Raw genomic sequence first — 17,599 nt, 5'->3', positions numbered from 1 at the left:
TCAAGAAGAAATACGGTGATGTACACACAACGCGAAATAAATGGCAGCCAACCCATCGAACCCGCAGGCCATTTTCTCGTTTATGCTTTGATGATACTGCGGCCACTCTCCCAGAAATCTACAGCCCGTCCTCTCCACTACTCGTCCTCAACGCTGCCGCCGCCCTCGCAGAAACCCACAGGCCATCTTCATCTGCCGCTGGTGCCCCTTAAATCCACGTGTCACTTTCTCCATTGCGCTTAGACGACTCTGCCGTTTCTCGTCCGGAAATCCACAGATCACTTTCTCCATCCATCTTCGACGACGCTGCCTCTTCTCCTCTCCCAGAAATCCACAGGTCACCTCCTCCACCCTTCTTCGGCGATGCTGCCGCTACTCTCCATGTAACCCCCCATCTCATCCTCCGTAGCACCCATCCACCCAGATGTCCACAGCACGCTATGCACAAGAACCAGCTCGTTAGACTGGATGTTGAATGGGATAAGTGTGGATATCCCCGGGAACTCTATTGTGCCGGCAAAGATAGATCTGCTTCTGGAGACCATGCTAAATATGGATCAACGGATGCAGAAGATGGATCAATGGATGGAGAAGATAGAAACTGACATAGCGGGGATACATAATTTGCTCGGTGTTCATGCCCAGGAGCAGGAGGGTGGCATGGATGTGATGAATGGTACCTTCGACCACCTTCCATCAGCAAGCGCACCCCCTCCACCAGAAGATTTTGTGTACATGTATGCCGTTGAGGATGAGGATAACATGACAACCCCGTCAAGACCACGCCAGGAGACAACGCGGCGACCAAGACAAGAGGAAAGCTTCCTCCCAGACAACCTACCCTCGCCCGCCGCCACAAGCACACCCACTCACAGAAGCACACCCGGTCCCAGAACCCAACCGACATACGCTTGCATCGATACGGTGCCCGACATCATCCTGCGCGAGCTGCCACCGGCACTCAGGGAGAAGTATAGGGTGATGAATGCTGGTGTACCCCACAAGTATGCCTTGTTAATTTTTAAGCACCACGTGTCCTACTTGGTGTACTGCGAGTGGGCCTACAAAGTGAACTATGAAGGAAATCGCGAAAAAAGGCGCTTCCTGACAATTTAAGAAAGACTATTGTAGAGGAATGGCGGCGCTTTTTTTCAATTACAGATCCTTTAATGAAAAGCATTTGAAACTGCATTAATGGCATTTTGCGCTATACAAGGCATCGGCCCTGGAAGGACAATGTGGTGGGGTATGCATTTGTGTGAGTGTTCAACTGTTGTTTATTTTTTGTAAATGTTTTGTTCCAGTCCCCAAGGGCCGCAAACAGGCCCGATTTTCAAAGGTTATCCTGAAAACCGGGCCTGTTTTCAGCCCTCGAGGACTGGAGTTGTGCAGGCCTGACTGACTGTTCTGTACACCATCCTACTGTAAATGTTTTGACTTGCTGTACTTTAATAAAGGAGATGTTGCATTTTGCATATTTTATGAATAAAGAATTTTTTTTAATAACACCATACTGTTGTCCTGTACTGTACATGTTTTGACTTGCTGTACTTAAATAAAGGAGATGTTGCGTGTTTTAACTTGTATTTATAAAGAAATGTTTTTACTTACTGTACACACAGGGCCTACACAATTCCAGTCCCAGAGGGCCGCAAACAGGCCCGGGTTTCAAACGTTATCCTTAAAACCGGGCCTGTTTGCGGCCCTCAAGGACTGGAGTTGTGCATACCTGACTGACTGTTCTGTACACCATCCTACTGTAAATGTTTTGACTTGCTGCACTTTAATAAAGGAGATGTTGCGTTTTGTATATTTTATGAATAAAGAATTTTTTTTAATAACATGTGACTGTAAACCATACTGACTGACTGTAAATGTTTTTACTTACTGTACATAAATGTTTTCACTAGCAGTAAACCATACACCTGTTGATGTTTTGAATTGCTGTGCACTTAAAATGTTTTACATTGTACAGTATTTGTAAATAAATGTTTTTGTACTTACTCCACCAATAAAAGAAAATGTTGATTTGTTTTAAATTGTTCCATTGTCTCCTTTGATACTGTAACAAAATACAGTGTTTCTAGAATGTACAGTACTGTCCAGGCATACTGTAGGCATGCTCATTACTGTACATCACAAGAGTATTAAAAAAAATACATGCTGTACGAAGACACATATGTACTGGTATAGAAGACACATATGTATTGGAATACATGTAGAATAAATGCATACTTTTTATTTTCTCGGGTTTGTTATACAGTATACTGTATATAAAAAAGCATTGTATACAGTACGGTCTGAAAACATCAGCATACTGTTTCAGGTATTCTATCCTAATCAATAACAACGGCCACTAAACTGTAGACTCCGGTACGTGGTTTTTTAAATCCGATTCTGCAATGTGCAGGCATTGTTACACAAAGCGATATTATCCATCGAAATCCCTCCATTTGCCGTTTTCCGCATGAGATGACAAAGTTTTCTTTTCTGAGGAAAAATAAATAAAAGATTTACTGTAATGGTCAGTCCCCTAAAGAAGTTCCCAGTCAGTCCCACCAATAATTTTCTCGGGGGGTGTCTCCTGTTCACATGCGCATGCGCTTACCGTCAATGTGATGAAACGCATATGCGTTTCAAGAAGGTTCCAATGCGCATGCGCCTAGCGTTCCACCAATTGTTCAGTATCTACAGTACTGTAGAAGCCGCTGAGCCAATGATATTGCTTACAGGAAAATTGCTTGACTTTTGAATCGCACTGATATTGATATTTTCAAAATAAATAAAACAGAATAAAATACGGCAACATTACTCACCATAGAATTTCAGCTGGCGCCAGACCACTGACAGTCCCGTATTCTTGATCATACACGATGACAGGTGACAGCGGGACTACTACACCTTTAGTCAGCTGATGAGGCTGGAAATCGCTTAGGTACATGAAAGCTTGCTCGAAACTATACGCGAAATCCGGCTCAGGCTGCAGGTATCCGTGCGTGGACAGACAGCAAGGGTTGTCACTGACGGTCGGATCGTTATTGGAAGCCGGTGCTGGTGCTGGCGCATTGCTTGCCAGCGACTGTTGTTTCTTAGTTGGTTTTAACACGACCTTTCGCCTTTTGCCGTCAGCATGATCATAGATACAGGAAAAAACCGGGGATACACACCAATACCCTCCAATAAATTCGGGATCAATACGAAATAAACATGGATCGCTACATAACTTTTTCCTTATTGCACGCTTAAACACATGAGGAGCTGGCGAAAATTTGTAAAAGTCATAGTTTTCGATAAAATACTGATTAATTTGAACAACTGTTGCCATCTTATCATCTGTTGCATTAATCACGGCCCATATTAAATAAGCGTATGTTCTGTCGGGTTTTTGGAACACGGGCTGCACTTGAACACTCATGGCGGCGGGAATCTCTGGACAATAACCAGACCAGAGACTGGTGCTTGTCTTTCTTTAATATGAAAAGCCTAAATTGATCGGAACTGTCCAGTATGTCAGATACATCAGACATTGAAACACGTACACCATCAGTCTCCTTTTCAAGAGGCTCAGACGCAGAGAGATACTCCCGTGACCAGGGGGAACAAGACAACAGATCATCAACATCATATACACGTAGATATGAGTCATCTTCTTCATATGAAGCCCCAAAAAACGGTTCAGAAAAACAAGGCGCTCGGCCAAAAGAAAAAAGAGACAAAAAGAGAAAGATGGACATTTAAATGTTGACAATAACAACGTCATTAACATTTCTGGAACACCATTAAATAATGAAGAAATGAAATTGCTTAACAAGGGCCTGAACTTCGCCTTGAATGACAACTTTGATCTTTTCTCTACTGTTATTGATGTACAGAGATTTATTAGAAAATTATCTTTAAAGAAATGGTTCACTAACAAAAATGACACCCTTAACACCTTGTCTCCACCAGAGGCTCCAAGTTCCAACAGAGAGCCCCTGATGGATACAATGTCGCAAGAACATTTGTCTTTTAAAGATTATACCAGTATACAAGATTTAACAGACTTGCTTGCAGAATATGAGGAAGAACAAGAAGAGGATGTCACCACATTCTTAACACATAGTAAACATTCAGGGTTAAGAAATAAATCACTCTTTTGTCCAACATACAACAAAGGACCGTTTTTAGAAACATTTCAAAAACTAGTTGAACGTGACTTGCAATTATTGGCCAAGGGATACACCTTCTCCAACATAAGACCTGACAACCTCACTAAAATTGAACGTAACACACTACACAAACTAAAAACAAATGATGAGATAATTATAAAAAACGCCGACAAAGGCGGAGCTATTGTAGTTATGTCTAAAGAACAATATTTAAAAGAGGCCATGAGGCAACTCAATGATAGGGTTTGTTACCTTAAATTGGAGAAGGATCCCACTACTATTTACTTGTCTGAACTGAATACTCTCATTGATTTAGGTAGAGAATTGCGGGTATTAACGACTCAGGAATGTCAGTACTTGAGCAATCGTTGTCCAACCATACCGATATTTCACCATCTCCCAAAGATCCACAAATCTCTGGATAGTCCACCAGGGAGACCTATCATCTCCAGCATTGGATCTTTGGGAGATGGCATATCGAGATATGTGGATATCTTTTTACAACCCCTAGTGAGAGCACTCCCCTCCTATCTCAGGGATTCCACTCACTTGCTCACAATGTTAAATGATATCACGTGGTGTCATAATTATTTTTGGGTTACACTAGACGTGACATCTTTATACACGATTATTAGACACGAATTAGGTATCCAAGCAGTCACTCACTTCCTTAACACTTCCAATTTACACACGCCCCAAATCACATTTTTATTAGATTGCATTATTTTTCTCTTACAACATAATTATTTTTTGTTCAATCATCACTTTTATCTTCAAAAACAAGGCACGGCAATGGGGACTTCTTTTGCACCTTCGTACGCGAACTTATATATGGGGTTTTGGGAAAACATTCACATTTTTGGTGTCACTAACCCGTTCCGCAACAACATTATTTTCTATCGTCGGTACATTGACGACCTTATCCTGATATGGAGGGGAGATTACACTACAGGAATTTATCAGTTACCTTAATAACAATGTATACAATTTAAAATTTACTTCATCAACTCACATCAATCATATCAATTATTTAGATATTAATTTATACATTGATACTGATTGCAGAATACAGACAAATCTGTTTCGTAAGTCTAATGCCCGCAATTCTCTCCTCAGGGCCAATAGCAGTCATCCGAAACCACTTCTACGTGGTATACCTATCGGACAATATCTCAGACTAAGAAGGATTTGTTCCACCGAGGAATCCTTTTTGGAAGAATCTGAGATATTGAGTGAGAGATTTAGAAATCGAGGCTACCCTGAGGAACATATTCAATCTGCATTTGAAAGAGCGCTAAACACAGAGCGAGAACACTTATTAAATAAGTCTTCAGACAAATACAAAAACAAGAGACCAAAGGAACCAAATTCAGAAACACCACTTTTTATTACAACATACAGTAATCAGGCAAAATGCATTAAACAAATTGTAGACAAACATTGGAAGGTTTTACAACTAGATAAAGACCTTAACAAATACGTTTCTAACACACCAAGGTTTGTCTACAAAAAGGCGAAAACTATAGGCTATCACTTATCACCGAGTCTATTTGCCTTAGAATCCAGAAACACGAAATTCCCTAAAGGTTTCCACAAATGTGGGAACTGTGCCTATTGCAAGTACGTTACTCCTTTGTCAGAAATTACAAATAAACATACAGGACAGAAATACAGAATCAATCATTTCATGACATGTAACACAAACTATGTAGTGTATAAAATAAATTGTCAATGTGGTAAAATATACATCGGAAGGACGATTCGTCCGTTAAAGATTAGAATTTCAGAGCACTTACGCTCTATTAAAAAGAATAACTTGGAACTACCGGTAGCTAAACATTTTCATGAATGCCCACAAGGTTCGTTAAAAACTTTCACATTCCACGCATTGGAACATATCCCCAAACACATTAGGGGAGGCAACAGAGAATTGATTCTGAATCAGAGAGAAATGTTTTGGATTTATACCCTCGGGTCTCTTACACCCGGGGGTATAAATACCGATTGGGAACTGAAACACTTTTTACAATAAAACTGTCACTGGTATTACAAATATTATATTATATTATGTTATGTACATACTATACATAGATCTATATTTTTCCTTTATCATAAGGTATATGGTTATCTCTTTGTATCTCCTTGAACCTGATTATTAGAATGTATTATACATTGTTCTCTCTCCAATCTAGTTCTGTGTCCTATCAAGTATTATAACTATTGTGTTTCTTTATTAATAACATGTTCTGATGTCCTTTGATAGGATTACATATGTTCACTATTGTTTTTAATATATCTTGCTTGAAACGAGTCACTAACTATTCAGCAAAGATATTAGTGCAATGCTTTCCCTCATTTGTATAAAACTTTCACCTCTGGGTTAGTCCACGGGTTGCCATGACTACATAACTATTATGTCAACAAACCACTGTCATGTGCACCATAGCGACACGTCACTTCCGGTTTTGCATACATCGAAATTTGGTCATATTTGACTTTTTGCTTTATTGTCATACTTCTGGATAACCCCCCCCATGAGGTTGGAGGACGCGCAAACTAATGCTAAACTCAGCCGGTAATTAATAGTGACTCGCATATCGCGATACGTCACTTCCGGTATACCAAGTGAGTCGCGTCACTTCCGGTTTACAAATTTCACACGGAGGTCCCAAATTAAGATAATTGGGATCTCTATAAGAGGGCAACCACAGCACACCACACTGTACTCTCCGACGAAGCGCCAGCAAGGCGTGAAACGCGTTAGAGACAGAGGTTTTTTCCTGCACCCATACCTGTCTGCACCATGACTTTCTAATAAAGAACTTTTATCTTCACCATACTGCTGCTGTCCTGTGGATCCAGTTCTTTGCTGTGCGCTGCACTTCTACATCTGTGGCTACCCGAATAAATTGATACATTATTGTAATCTCTTCCTTCAGTCCCAAGGCCAATTTACAATAGACCACTGTGGTATCTTTTTTAAACGAAACACCTGCAAGTCTATACATTACTGAAGCGCATGCGCATTACAATTCATGAATATCTGCCATCTGGCGGACACGCGAAGAATTGCAACCAATTAAATCCGAACCATACTCAATAAACACATCAACCGCTGATCAACCGTGGCTGTGAATGCAACATGAATGCGGTATGAATGCGGCATGAACGCAGTGAAGTGCGTAGCATTCGGAAAAAAATCCCGGAAAAATGCGGTGATGTTGGAGAATAAAAGGGGCCGCGACAGTATACATTCATTCTTGTAGAAAACGGTAGTCCTATCAGACCACACCTCTGTACTAACCAGCCCAGTACTTCCATCACTTTGCTATTCAGTCAGACTTTGATAGCCTGCTTCCAACATAAGGAATTTTGAATATAAAACTTTTAACAAAAATGTATCCATCTATATGGCCCACAGTGTGTCGGCACTGTGGGGAGTAGTTACAATATGTAAAGCTATAGGCAACATTAAATAACACATCATATAAATAAATAAAGGAACACAGAGAAATCACAAGGAGCGTATTTGGAGAGCTGGCCCATAGCTTCCTAGGAGTCATATGGTAACCCTCCTACTAGTAATAGTCAATCCTCCTTACAGATCCTTATTAGCCTTTGCAACACTGGATAGACCCTCTGCTGATAAATGAATGGCCCAAAAACCTACAGAGTCATTTATGTCTGTATTATATTTTGGTTTTTTTTGGAACAGGAGAAGCAGGTGATGCAGGAATACAAGGACAAAAAGGTGAGGGCTCCAGAGAAGCACGTCCTCAGGGAAGTTATAGACAGTGACTTCTGTATTAGAATGCCTAGATATGCCATTTGTAACCTATTTGACACTGCAATTGATTGATTGATGATTGATTGATTGATTGATTGCTCTGCTCCAGCAGTACAGTAGATATCTAATATCATGCCATCCATCATTAAAGACATTGCAGCATCATGAGCTTTTAGATAAACAAGCAATAACAATAGGGTAAATGCATTCTTGATTGATATGTGTGTTTTTACTCATTAGGAGATAAAGGAGACATAGGCACACCCGAGAAAATATATGGTAAGTGAAAAACCCTTTAATGTGTTAAATGGTTTCTCAAGGTCAAATCCAATTCCAGAAAGCTGTGATATGACGTGAGATCACAACACTGAAAAATAATTTCCAGGTAGGTTCAATAAGCTTACTTGGTTTCACTTCTTACCCAAAGTGCTGGTACAGTTGTCGCCCCCGTACCGGTGTCATCTCCCATCGACGTAGGGTAACAGGTGCGATAACCCATACCGGCATTTGATGAATGTGCCCCTAACAGCATTACAATTACTGGACAGCATGTATTAATAAGCACAAAGGACAGCAGAAATATGCTTTAGTTATGCATTTATGTTCAAGATCCTATAACTAACATGAACTAATCCCAGTGACATTTTATTCATGACATCTTTGGGATGTATGTCAGCTGTACTAATATTTATGTGTGTTAATAATGATTACCATTACTACTGTTGTACCTTCTACCCCATCATTGATGTATGGTTCACAGTGAGCTAGAGTTCACACACATTGAATTGCCTCTAGTGGATGTATATACTTTATACAGTGCTCCAGTGACGTCATCCATTCCAGTTGGCCTTCACTGCCTTAAACCATAGGCATTGATTGTGTGCTATCTGTTATTTATAGTGCTTATGTTTAGTTTTCCAACTATTTTGGATTAACTATCTGGCCAATTGCCCCAATAGCACATACTGTATTCGGTTCAATCCATTCACCATTTATTCTGGTACCATTTTTAACCAACTTTAATAAAGCATACCTTAATACTATTTATAGGTTTGGTTCAGATTATTCCTGTGTTGTTGCTTTTTTACTAGGGTGACCTACCCCTCAGATTTTGAGTGCATTAATAGGGCCTTATCTGTATGCATTGTGTCTTTGCATCATACAGTGTTCTCTGTGTTTTGAATATGCATTCAGGAAGCAGGATGGCTTTATTTAGTGTTATGGCCATAATCCTACTGTTTCTCCTTCAGCATGAAAGTCTCTGTCTAGATGCAGGAATGCAAGGAAAAAAAGTGTGGGCTCCAGAAACGTACATCCTCAGGAAAGTTACAGACAGTGACTTCTGTATTAGAATGGCTAGATATGCCCTTTGTAACCCATTTAACGCCGCGATTGATTGATTGCTCTGCTCCAACAGTACAGTAGATATCTGATATCATGCCATCCATCATTATAGACATTGCAACATCATGAGCTTTTAGATAAACAAGCAATAACAATAGGGTAAATGCATTCTTGATTGATATGTTTGTTTTAACTCATTAGGAGATAAAGGAGACAAAGGCACACCCGAGAAATTATATGGTAAGTGAAAAACCCTTTAATCTGTTAAATGGTTTCTCAAGGTCAAATCCAATTCCAGAAAGCTGTGATATGACGTGAGATCACAACACTGAAAAATAATTTCCAGGTAGGCTCAATAAGCTTACTTGGTTTCACTTCTCAGTCAAAGTGCTGGTACAGTTGTCGCCCCCGTACCGGCGTCATCTCCCATCGACGTGGGGTAACAGGTGTGATAACCCATACCAGCATTTGATGAATGTGCCCCTAACACCATTACAATTACTGGTCAGCATGTATTAATAAGCACAAAGGACAGCAGAAATATGCTTTAGTTATTCATTTATGTTCAATATCCTATAACTAACATGAACTAATCCCAGTGACATTTTATTCATGACATCTTTGGGATTGATAAACAAGCATTCTAAATCATTTCTAGTGCTAAATGCTATCAGATTGTTTACATGGAAACCCGATGTAAAGTAACAAAGTGCCCTTCTCTGCTTCCTACAGTATTTTCCCATTTGGTCCTCTGACTGGGGTACATGCATGCGGATATTAACTAGAATAAATATTTAAACACTGGGAAAGTAAGATATCTACTTAAAGGTTATAATATAACATACAGCAGTCCTACTATCAAGGATTTGCCTGTTGCAATTAATATATACAGACGTGGCCTCAATAAAGACAGTGTTTCTCAGAAATACTCATAGTATTGCAAATGTGGAAAAGGAACAACAAAAATATATGTTTCTGTCCTCCAAACATCTTACTAAATCATACAGAGGCATCTACTGTAAATGAAGGTTATAAAAAGAGATCAATGTGTTTCTGGTTCAGATGCCCTATCGCAGAAAAGATCCACTTCTGGTCATATAAAACACAGTGGCATATATCCCTCTCCGGGTAGCAGCCGCTCTATAATCTCAAGAAGAAACATTACATGCATTCAGGAAGCAGGATGGCTTTATTCAGTGTTATGGCCATAATCCTACTGTTTCTCCTTCAGCATGAAAGTCTCTATTGTTAGGCTTCCCAGCTCTGCATTCTGCACATGAATTCGTTCCCTCTGTGGGTTTGGCTGAGTTCATCCCCCCTTTCGAACGAAATGGAGTTAGACACATTCTTATCAAAGTGGCAGCAAAAATCTATGCAGCATATATTGACCATGATACCTACAGTATCTTTATCATCCAGCTGGTAGGAACTGTAAGGAACTGCTGGACCGAGGATCATTTCTGAGCGGCTGGTACACAATATACCCCGATAGCAAGAAGCCTCTGACCGTGCTTTGTGACATGGATACTGACAGGGGAGGATGGATTGTAAGTTAGAGATTGCAAATGGTTCCTACTGTAAAAACAAAAAAATGTGCATTCTGTATTTTTCCTTTGGACACTGATCCTATTATACGTACTATATATGACAAAACCACATACTTGTAAGCGCAAATCACAGCATTAGTGTATCCTTTAATCTGGTAACAATTCAGATCATCTCCTCACACCCCTAGTGTGACCCTTTTTTTGTTTAATAATTCAGAGTATTTCCTAATAACCCCAACATGCCCATTCCCATGAGAGGATTTTATATCACAATTATATTGACTTAGAAGCAACATCCCATTTAATAACACCCCCTGATAGTGATTATCTGCTGTTCTCTTTGTAATGAGAAAATACCCTTTTATTATGGTCCCATAACATTCCTATTCGCCCGTGAACATTATTTATAGTAGATATACAGCTCAACCCCGTTATAGCGCCTTCCGCTACAACGCGGATCGCTTATAACGCGGTCTGAGCATTGCTCCCGATTTAAAAACATCTCCAAGTTTTTTTGTTTTGTTTTTTTTGCAAAACTGCGCGAGGATTTACCCAGCATAATTTCGCAATCCCGGTTACAGCGCGGTCTCATTATGTGGACCCCGAGCACTGCGTTATAACGAGTTCAGCTGTAGTAGCTTACAGCAGTTGTAACATGCATCTAATGTACTTAATAGCCTTTTCCATAAACAGGCCCTACTGATGGCTTTGTGACGTTTCCCCTTGCAGGTTTTCCAGAGACGATGGGATGGTTCTGTGGATTTTTTCAGAGACTGGAATTCATACAAGAGAGGGTTTGGCAGCCAACTGAGTGAGTTCTGGCTGGGGAACGATAATATTCACAATCTAACCTCTTCAGGTAAGATGGCGTTTGAGCTTCACTTTCAAATTCTTCTACCTATATTTCTTCAATTTTTACTGCAGCCTTTGAGGGATAACAAAAAGTTAGAACCGTTTTACAAAGCAATGTGTTGCAGATGAGTAAATTGTGTGCCAAGCTCTAGACTCTATACAATGGCTCTTTCAAGATATGCAATATAAAGAGAGATAACAACAAAGATGTCTGTTTTTGTATAATGTGTGTTACTGTAACACTGTAGTGCAGGGGTGAGCAACTCCAGTCCTCAAGGGCCACGAACACATTAGGTTTTAAGGCTATCCCTGTGTCACGTACGGCACACCTGTGAGCACATGCCCTGTATATGGGACAAGGGTTAATTGACACAGCTATCTTGCTGATTCACTTTTCTCCACGCATGGATCCTGCAATTAACAATATTGCCCCTCAATCAGTCCCAATATACAATCTGTCAGGAATGGCACACTTGTGACCATATGACTTAGATATGCAGCCAAGGTTAATACACACAGCCAATTAGCTGTCTCGCCTTTCTCCTTTGCAGTGTACTTCAAATGAGTTAATATTTACCCATTCTCCATTACAATATACATCTTTAACCCACTGCCACCACCAAAGATAACGCAAAAACTATATTTAGCCAGGGTCTTCGGTCTCTGTTTACTAAAGAAAACTATGTACTTAACCCACAAAAATCTGTTGTCGGAAAATGTGTCCGAAAAATGTAAATTACTTTTTACAAAGCGTGCAACAGTTCAATCAGAAATTGCCACAATAAAGTCGGTATGCAAAATCGAAAAAACTAACTCTTATCACAAAAAACAAGTCTCTGACATCGGAGACAGGCAAGAGGATTCTGAGAATAGAGACAGGAGGAACAATGTAAGAATCCATGGAATGCCAGAAAATATCACTGGCATTGAGGAGTTCATTTCAAAATGGCTGATGTCTGTTCTGCCTGACAAAACAGAGGCCAAGATAGGTGCCTCAGAAAGAAAATATGAGAAGAGGCGCAAAAAAAAGCAATGAATAAAGGTGCCTTTATAGTTAAAAAATAGCAATTTTATAACTTAAACAATATGGCATTAGAAAACATATGTGTATGAAAAATAATAAAAACAAAGACTTTGCCTGATATATTTGAGACTGCTATTGTCCCCTAGCTGCCCCTTAAGTAACTCTGCATATGTAGGTCAACACAAGATTAAGGGATATTATATATGTGCTATGCATAGCTTGCAAGTATAATATTAAGGTGAAAAGTTTCAAATCCAATATCACAAGCAAAGTATATAAGTCACTCATTAACTGTCATAGCAAGTATGTTGTGTACTTGCTGGAATGCCCGTGTGGCCTTCAATATTTGGACCGCACGAGCAGGACATTACATAGACGTCTGGGAGAACATATTTATTATATAAAAAAGGGACTTGTACAGTAACTCACAATGTATCCAATCGTTTTGAACTGGCTCATGCCCAAAGCCCAGAGGGGCTTAAATATCATGCCATTGAATGTCTCTCATAGTAAACTAAAGGGGAGGTGACAGGCTAAATCAGATTTCCAAAAGAGAGACCTACTGGATTTTTTAACTAAAAACGTTGATTCCACAAGGACTCAATATTGAATTTGATTTAGCAGCATTTCTAAAATAAATCATCATATGCAATAGCCGGTCTATTTATTTCTGTGAGCTGCAGATGAAAAGGTTTAATTATATATCATTCATTCATTATATGGGTGAATGATAAAGTATAGATTTAATTTAAAATGATGAAGTGAACATGTTATATTAGAACAAATTATTTTAACAAATGATTAAAATTGAATGTATGATATTCCTTTATCCATTAAGATCCAAAAATATATAAATATATAATAATAATTATAGGAACGCAGGAATCGTTCTTTGTGTGTCTGTGTGTGTATATACAGTGGCGGCCGCCTTTAACCTCCGGTGGCCGCCATCGCGGGATTTTTAAAAACGCGGGCAGATGCAGCGTTTTTTCATCCGTTTTCGGTGCCGCGGGCGCTTTCAATGTAAAGCGCCATTAACGCTTGTCTGATAATGCGTCCACCGCGCGGAAAAGCCCGAGACAAATTGCAAACATCCCCGCATTTTTACGGGTAAGTAGGAGGATAAAAGGGGCCGCAGCAGTATATATATATATACAGTGTTCGACAATTAATGATAATCACACGCCCGTGGCGAGTTGATTTAGGATGCTGGCAAGCCGTGCTGCGGCTCTATGATATCCCCTGCTCGCGCCAATTTTTTTTTAAAATAAATAAATAATCCCCCTCCCTGATTGGGTTAACGCGGGAAAGAGGGCCGACAGGCAGCTCTGGATTAGCCCCTTCCCCCGATCTCCTTCCCCTCCTTCCCCCGATCTCCTTCCCCTCCTGCCCCCAATCTCCTCCCCTTCCTTCCCCCGATCTCCTCCCCCTCCTGATCTCCTCCCCCCACCTGATCCCCTCCCCCCCTGCTCCCGATCCCCCCTTGCTGCCCGGGGGTGTCCGCCTCTGAAGAAGAGGGGGGGCGTGCTGCGGCATTGGCCGCTTCCGTGGGGGGGGGGGGCGTGCTGCGGCATTGGCTGCTTCCGTGGAGGGGGGCGTGCTGCGGCGTCGGCCGCTTCCGTGGGGGGGGGGGGGGGCGGGCTGCGGCATCGGCCGCTTCCGGGGGGGGTGTGCTTTGGCGTCCGCCTCTGGAGGGGTGCGGCCCCTTGCAGAGGCCCTCTTGCCGTGCGAGGCCCCCGCTGCCATGTGCGACCCCCCCTGCCTTGCAGAGGCCCTCCTGCTGTGTGGAGGGCCCACTGCCGTGCGGACGCCCCACTGCTGCCATGTGCGACTCCCTGCCTTATTTATTTTATTTATTTTTTATTTATAAAATATTTTACCAGGAAGTAATACATTGAGAGTTACCTCTCGTTTTCAAGTATGTCCTGGGCACAGAGTAAAACAAAATAATACATGGTTACAAATACAGTTACATAAATGAACAAGGTATACATTATATACAAGACATTGCGTGCACAGTTAAAGAAAATATATATTATGAGCGTATGAAACAGTTACAGACCAGATTAAAGTGTGAGACAGCCTTAGATTTGAAAGAACTTACGCTGGTGGTGGATATGAGAGTCTCTGGTAGGTTGTTCCAGTTTTGGGGTGCACGGAAGGAGAAGGAGGAACGGCCGGATACTTTGTTGAGCCTTGGGACCATGAATAGTCTTTTGGAGTCTGATCTCAGGTGATTGGTGCTGCATGTGGTAAGGGTGAGGAGCTTGTTCAGGTAGCTGGGTAGCTTGCCCAGAAAGTATTTGAGGGTGAGACAGGAAAGGTGAACTTTGCGCCTAGACTCTAGTGATGACCAATCTAGTTCTTTGAGCATTTCGCAGTGATGTGTGTTGTAGTTGCATTGGAGAACAAAACGACAAATTGAATTGTAGAGGGTGTCAAGTTTGCTAAGGTGGGTTTGAGGAGCCGAGCCATATACTATGTCTCCATAGTCAATAATTGGCATTCGCATCTGCTGTGCAATACGCTTTCTGACCAGGAGACTTAGGGAGGATTTGTTCCTGTAAAGTACCCCTAGTTTGGCATAGGTCTTGGTTGTCAGGGTATCAATGTGCATCCCGAATGTTAAGTGGGAGTCAAACCATAAGCCCAGGTATTTAAAACTAGTGACAGGTGTTAGGGTGGTGTTAGCGTTGGTTCTAATCAGGAGCTCAGTCACTGGAAGCTTTACAAATTTAGTCTTGGTCCCAAGTACCATTGTTACAGTCTTGTCAGTGTTTAAAAACAGTTTGTTTTGGGACATCCAGTTTTCGAGTCTCAAAAAGTCAGACTGAAGTATGTGTTGAAGGTCAGAGAGGCTATGGCTGTGTGCATACATGATTGTGTCATCTGCATACATGTGTATTGAGGCTTCCTTACAAGCTGTGGCAAGATCATTAATGAACACTGAGAAGAGTAGGGCCCCCAGAACAGAGCCTTGCGGGACACCACAGGTGATATCCAGGGGGTTGGAGTTAGAGCCTGAGATGGACACATGTTGGGATCTTCCTGATAGGTAGGACTGAAACCAGTTTAAAGCATGTTTCCCTATTCCAGAGCTCTGGAGTTTGTTAAGCAGGATAACATGATCAACTGTGTCAAAAGCCTTTGCAAAATCTAGGAATACTGCACCAGTGAGTTGTCCCTGTTCCATTCCACACTGGATTTCATTGCAAACTTTTAGCAGGGTAGTTACGGTGGAGTGTTTGGGACGAAACCCAGACTGGAATTGGCTAGGGAAATTTGTCTTGGTGTAGAAATCGCTTAATTGGGAGTGGACACATTTTTCCATAACTTTGGATAGAATTGGGAGAAGTGAGATTGGCCTGTAGTTTGAGACAGTGTTTTTGTCCCCACTTTTGAAGATTGGGACAACTCTGGCAGTTTTCCTGGTCTTAGGGATATGGCCTGCAGACAGGATAGAGTTGACTATGGACGCAATTGGTTTGGAAATGGCTGGGGCACCAAGTCGTAGGAACCTAGATTGTAGTAAGTCGGGTCCACATTGGCTGCTTAGTTTTAGTTTGAGGAGCGCTTGTGTAATCTCCTCTTCAGATACTGGGCTAAATTGAAAATTGTGGGCAGTGTTGGGAGGGGGTAGGACTATAGGGGTACTCCCAGGATGAGATTCAGGTTTGGGGTTTGTGCTGCGTTTCGCTAATAAGTTAGTGGCACACCCCACAAAGTAATCATTGAATGCATTTGCAATGTCAGTGGGGTTTGTCAGAGTAATATCCCCCTTGTGATATTACTTGGTTGTTGATGGTTAGGAGCCTGGAATATATTGTTGATAACCTTCCAGAAGTTAGCTGGGTTTGATGTATTTTGGTGGAGATTGTCCGAGTAATATTGTGCTTTTGCATACCTTGTTTGCCTTGTGCACACGTTCCGCAGGCATCTGTAGTGATTGAGATCCTTGGTAGTGCCAGTTACTTTGTAGCTTCTCCACAAGGCATCCCTGAACTGGTAGAGTGCTATAAGGTCAGGTGTAACCCATGGAAGGTGGGCCCCCCGTACCATTATTTTGTGTAGTGGAGCATGGGTATCACAGAGTTTTAAGAACTCGGATTGGAAATAGTCAAGCGCAGAATCAGGGTCGGGAATTAAATCGATTCTGTGCCATGGGCAGTTGGTAAGGTCATCCAGAAACTGTTGTGGGTTAAAGTTTTTAAATGTTCTAGTGAGGAGAACTTTAGGGCTTGAATGGGGCGGTTTAATTTTCCTTACACAGTACACTATTGCATGGTCACTGAAAATATCAGGAAGGATGCCAGAGGATTGGATTCTGCTGGGGTTTGAGGAGAGAATCCAGTCTAGCAAGGAATGGTTATGCGACTTCAGGTTTATTCGTGTGGGTTGGGAAATGAGTTGCGATAGGTTAAGTGACTTGAGTTGTATCTGGATTTTGTGGTTTTTAGGGTCAAGCCAATTGAAGTTGAAATCCCCTAGAACTAGCAGCTCACTCTTCTCATTCAGAGAGAAAATGGAGGCAAGAAATTGGGTGATATCAGTCAAGGATTGTAGAGTGGCTTTAGGGGGGCGGTAGATGCCAGCAAGCAAGATGGGCTTAGAAAAGGGGAGGCAGATTTTGCCAACTAGAGTTTCAAAAGAGGGTGGACTTGGTGGGCAATGTAACAGTGTAAATTGTAAGGTGTCTGCAATATAAAATAACACCCCTCCTCCTCTCTTTGACCTATCTCTCCTAAAAATGGAGTATCCCTGAATGGCGATATTTGCATCAGGGGTTTTAGAGGATAGCCATGTTTCTGTAAAAACGATGGCTTTGGGTTTATGCATAAGGCACCATGCCCTTAGTTCATCCAGTTTGGGCAGCAGGCTCCGGATATTTATATGGGCG

The 17,599-nt window shown here is 41.4% G+C and overlaps 1 protein-coding gene across 8 annotated transcripts in view; it reads left to right on the top strand.

Moving 5' to 3' along the window:
• The window catches only part of LOC142472374 (uncharacterized), a 70,228-nt gene that overhangs the window by 46,284 nt on the left and 6,345 nt on the right, over positions 1 to 17,599 (top strand). For 7 of the 8 annotated variants that reach the window (XM_075579483.1, XM_075579482.1, XM_075579481.1 and 4 more), the window contains 5 exons: positions 7,864 to 7,899; positions 8,176 to 8,214; positions 9,481 to 9,519; positions 10,699 to 10,826; positions 11,556 to 11,685. In XM_075579483.1, coding sequence (XP_075435598.1) covers positions 7,864 to 7,899; positions 8,176 to 8,214; positions 9,481 to 9,519; positions 10,699 to 10,826; positions 11,556 to 11,685 — 372 coding nt within the window. The remainder of the gene's footprint in view (positions 1 to 7,863; positions 7,900 to 8,175; positions 8,215 to 9,480; positions 9,520 to 10,698; positions 10,827 to 11,555; positions 11,686 to 17,599) is intronic. The other variant, XM_075579480.1, reaches the window with a different exon arrangement.

The sequence above is a fragment of the Ascaphus truei genome, chromosome 21 (genome assembly GCF_040206685.1).
Source record: "Ascaphus truei isolate aAscTru1 chromosome 21, aAscTru1.hap1, whole genome shotgun sequence".
Taxonomy (NCBI): domain Eukaryota; kingdom Metazoa; phylum Chordata; class Amphibia; order Anura; family Ascaphidae; genus Ascaphus; species Ascaphus truei.
This window is presented reverse-complemented; position numbering and strand designations above follow the sequence as displayed.